This window comes from Helianthus annuus, chromosome 13 (genome assembly GCF_002127325.2).
Source record: "Helianthus annuus cultivar XRQ/B chromosome 13, HanXRQr2.0-SUNRISE, whole genome shotgun sequence".
In the NCBI taxonomy this organism is placed as follows: Eukaryota; Viridiplantae; Streptophyta; class Magnoliopsida; order Asterales; family Asteraceae; genus Helianthus; species Helianthus annuus.
In genome coordinates, this window is record NC_035445.2 from 86,523,989 (window position 1) to 86,529,139 (window position 5,151).

Sequence of the window (5,151 nt, forward strand, 5' to 3'; positions counted from 1 at the left end):
TAATGATGTTGTCTAAATTATACATATTTTTATATAAATATTCCTACACTTTTGAGCAAATTTAGGATTGTTTGCATTAAATTCTACTAGTATTTGGTTCATAGTTGAATTTTATAGATTTCAAATGAAAACGAGCCAAAATAATTTACATTTCATCAAATCTCTTAATATTTGTATATAATTTTTTTTAAAGGCCAACAAATTTTATTCAACTTGGGCTAACAAAAGTTAGACCACACCAGAAACAAGGTAACTAACAATTACAAATCCATACTATATGTGTCCATATTACACCGTTGAACCCATGTCACCGAATGTCTCTTTGCCCTGTTCTTAAACCAAAGGAATCCCAACTGTCGAATTTCTTGCTTCAGCCCTTCAAAATTCGGTTCCTTGTCCTTGAATACCCTGTCGTTTCTACACCTCCAAATTCCCCATAAAGCCACCAATATAATCAGCTGGAGAAGTTGTTTCCATCTTCGGCTCCCACGGACGTTTTTGTGAAGGTTAATAATATCCTTAACGGTGAAGGCGAATAACCTCAGACATCTTGTCCAATCCGCAATGAAATCCCATACTGCTAGAGCTAATTGACAACCAACAAACAGGTGGTCTACGGTTTCCTCTTCCTCGCCACACATCTTACAAGTGTATGAATCCAGGCGAACGTTTCTTCTTCTTAAACCCTCCATGGTCGGTACACGCCCCAAGTTAATCCTCCAAGCAAGAAAATTAATCTTGACCAGTACCCAATTATTCCACTCGAAACATACGCCTTGCCCCGTGTTACCCGACTACTCCAACCGCTTTCTAAGACTCCTAACCGAGAAAACTCTTGATGTTTCAAGGTCCCATGCCCACACATCCTTGCCGTCCCTAATATCGACCAACATGAGCAATGATGTTATGTCGTCAAGCTGGTAGATCACATCTTCAGTTTGCGGGTTACGATTCCAATGAAATTTTATTGTTATGAAATCGTGAGTCACTTGTATTCTATCCTGAACCTGGACATTTTTGTCATGTTCCAGCTGGTATAAAATATTGAACCTTTTGTATAGTGGTTCATCCAGGAGCCAACAATCCTTCCAGAATGCTATGGTTTCCCCATCTCCTACTGATCCTTTGAACATTCTGCCAAAACTATCCCATAATCTTGTAGATCTGTGCTTACCTTATTAACCTGCTTCCATGGGCCACTAGACGTGAGCCTACATGGAATAAAATTCAAGGATTTTGAAGTGTTATGTATGCTCCATATAACCTTACGCCACAAACTATCCCTATCAATCTTGAATCGCCACCACCACTTTGCTAACATAGCCAAGTTAGCCTCCGTTAGTGACTCGATGCCCACCCCGCCATATTCCTTTGTGTTGGTCACATTTTTCCATTTCACCCAACTGATCTTGTCTTTTTTCCGGACTTGCACCCCATAGAATATCCTTGCGAATTTTTTCGAGATGTTTTATAACCTGCATAGGAGCCCTGAATATGAAGAAATAGTACGTAGGGAGTGCATTTAGAACCGACTTAATTAAGGTGAGTTTGCCTCCGAATGATAATGACCTTGCTTTCCATGCCGATAACCTATTGTTGAAAACGTCAATTATCGGCTTCCAATGTTTCACTAAATTCATGTTTGCTCCAACCTGCAGCCCCAAGTGTATGAAAGAGAACCTCCCCACTTTACACCTTAGAATATTTACCATCTCTTGGGTATTCACCTCGCTCACCCCGACACCAAATAAACTCCTCTTCGTGAGATTGACTCGCAACCCGGAAGCGAGATAAAAGCAGGGGAGAATTCTGTTTAATTTTTTTTGCATTAGGTAAAGCCCACTCGCCCAGAAACACTGCGTCATCTGCATAAAAGAAGTGTGATAAAGCTTGCCCGTTTTGGGGACACGATATCCCTTTGTATAACCCGACTTCACACGCCTCTTTCATAACCCCACTCAAAGATTCCATCACAATTAGGAATAAGAAAGGGGATAGAGGATCCCCTTGTCTTAGCCCTCTGTAACAATTAAATTCCCATGTGGGGGACCCATTCACTAGAACCGATGCACGTGCCGAAGTAACCATGGCTAAGACCCATCTCCTCCATTGTAACGGAAAATACATCTGAGCCATAATGGATGTCAAGAAGTCCCAATTCACAGAATCGTAGGCCTTCTCTATATCCACCTTTTTGATAAAACCCGCCTTATTACTTCTTTTCAACCAAGGAGTAATTTCGTTTAAAACTAGCGGCCCATCTAAAATGCTTCTATTTGCCAAGAAAGCGGTCTGCTCTTCTGAAATCAAACCTTGCATCACAGGTTTTAGGCGACTTGCCAAGACCTTAGAAATCACTTTGTTTATGCACCCTATCAGGCTTATGGGCCTGTAGTCGTGTAAGCCCTTAGGGTCGTTACACTTGGGAATTAATGCTAGGAATGAGGATGTGCACCCTTCGTTTAAACATGCACTATAATAGAATTCCTCAAACACTTTCAAAAAGTCATGTTGCAACAAACCCCAACATCGTTTCAGGAACCGAAAGTTGATACCGTCCGGGCCCAGGGCTTTGTCTCCACCGTAGTCCCAGATTGCCTTTTTAATTTCGTCCAAAGAGAAGGGTTCTATCAACGCTAAAGCCTCCGAATTTGATATAGCATTTAACTTCAGGCATACCAGGCCTGGTCGAGTGTCGCGAGGTTCCATGAACTTTCATGCGAAAAACAAACAGATTGCATCCTTGACTAGAGATGGTGTTGTGACCCATTCCCCATCAATATTGATCCCATGTATCCGATTATTACTCGAGTTCGCCTTCACAACCCCATGAAAATAAGCGGTATTTTCATCTCCTTCAACTGCCCCCACCTAACCCTGGACTTCTGTTGTAGGTCCATGGTTTTACTTCTGTCCATCTCAGCGATGAATGCTTTGTACTCTGCCCTCAACTCTAGTTCCTGGTCTGTTAATCGCTTTCTTCAACCTCCAATTCCAAATTTTCTAACAGTGCTAGCTTTGAAACATAATCGTTATCTCTAGACTCTTTATATTCCATGACCCAATTTTTAATTTTGAACTTGACCCATTTCAATTATTGTGCCAACCTTAAATCTGCAGGACCATTAAACCGAAACCCCAAACATAATTGCTCAACGTACTCCGTAATACCCAGCATTTCCAGCCATGAGTTGAAAATTCTACACGGGATGGGTCCGAACTCTGTCTCATTGAGCGACAGAAGGATAGGACAATGGTCTGAAACAACGTTAGACAGAGCTACCAACGACGTGTCCGACCACTTATACATGAATTCCCGACATACGAGGTATCGATCAAGTTTGCTCATCTCAATTCCATTATCAGTGCGATAAGTATATTTCCTTCCACCCATCTGGTACTCCACCAACTCTGCTGATTGAATAATTTGGTTGAAATATAGTGCATTCGAGGCCACGAACTCTGTATTGAATCTTACCGAGGCATCGCGTACATCATTAAAATCCCCTACCATAACCCACATCCCCGGTATCGATCTTCTGAAAAAAAGAATTTCCAACCAAAGTGCACGTCTTGCTAACGGTTCGTTGAAGGCATAAATGTTAACGACATTTAGAACCTCCCCTTAGTGTCGGACTTCCCCAGTTATAATAAAAAATCTTAGCCTTTTAACTACATTTATCTTTCTGAAAATAGATGGATCCCAAAGGCTCAAGAGTCCACCCGATGCACCCACGGCTTCCACCCCTTTTGCTTCGAAACACATCTACCCCATAATTTATTGATACTAAAATTAGAGAAATCCCCCAATTTAGTCTCCTGTATGGCTAAAAAAATTTACCCTATGAGATGTTTTTAAACCCCTCACCTAATCCACCTTCCTTTGGTCCCTGACCCCCCTTAAATTGACTGAAAAGAAATTCATTGTTGACCATAATTTTCACCTTCACCACTAATTACTTCACATACCTGATTGTTGAACCCATTAACTTTGAAACCCAGTTTGGTACCAACCTTTACAGTAGCAGACACTTCTTTTGCAATTTCTATTGAGCCTGCTCAGAAGTTTTAGCGTTCTAACCTCCTTCAGACCTGCCCACATAATCCTGCTTATCGAGCATCTGATTTCCAATTGAATCCTCCAATTCATCGTTCATGTTTGCTTCAGACATAAGGACCTCATTTATCTGACCATTGAAACCAAATGAGTTACTTAAGTCAAACGAATGGACCCCCTCTTCCATGAAATCAGGGTAGTTAGACCCATTTACTTCTTTAATTGGACTAGAGGAATCTGGGCTATTGTCGCGACCCCCGACCCACCCTGGACGGAATCGGGAGCCGCGAGCAGCCCAGTGGTACCCGTGGTATCTGATTTATGCGGCAGCTGAAGTCTTTTATTACAGGATCTTTTCACCGTAAAAATGCTCGTTTAATATATTATACAAAGTTTTAGGGATAAATTCCCATAATTTACCATAAGTTGATTTCACCCAGAAATCATTATTTTTCAAAACATGTTTTATTTATTTATTCACACTGAGCCACTTCTCTGAGCTTGTAGTGCTTTACTGCACTTTTCCTGGATCACACAGATCACCTGAAACATGTTTGAAAAAGGTTTTGTCAGCGGGGAAATCTTGAGTGAATCATTCTGTTTTCTAAAACGACCCGTTAGTTATAAATTTCAGTATTAAGGGGAATTACAATGTTTCTGATATCAAACCAACTACCCACAGTATTTGTCACTCGACCAACCATTGGCTAGCCCATTTGTCCAATGGTGTCTGTGACTGTGGTCAGATCACCCCTTGGCCACCCGTTTGTCCAAGTGTGACGGGAAATAAGTAATGTATACAAAACCCCACATACCGGCTGTAATATGGTGATTACATAGACTTAATCCCTGTAATTATAACCTTTGAAAATAACTTGGAGTTTTGTAAACTTACTCACAAACTATGAGAAAATAGTTTAAAAAGAAGAATGACTCACATTGCAGATTAACGAGCAAGATATAAGCCTACTGATTAGCCTTGATTAAACCTAATTTAACATAATGCACACACAGGCAGGTTAGTAACTAATACAGCAGTTACGTCAATTCACGAGATTAAACCCTCACAACGATTAATCAGTGCAATACTCGAT

The 5,151-nt window shown here is 40.9% G+C and overlaps 1 protein-coding gene across 1 annotated transcript; it reads right to left on the reverse strand.

Moving 5' to 3' along the window:
* Positions 1-260: 260 nt before the first annotated feature.
* Positions 261-692, reverse strand: LOC110901197. The gene has a single exon (XM_022148040.1). It carries the CDS (start codon positions 690-692, stop codon positions 261-263), a length of 432 nt encoding a protein of 143 aa, XP_022003732.1.
* Between the last annotated feature and the right edge of the window lie 4,459 nt (positions 693-5,151).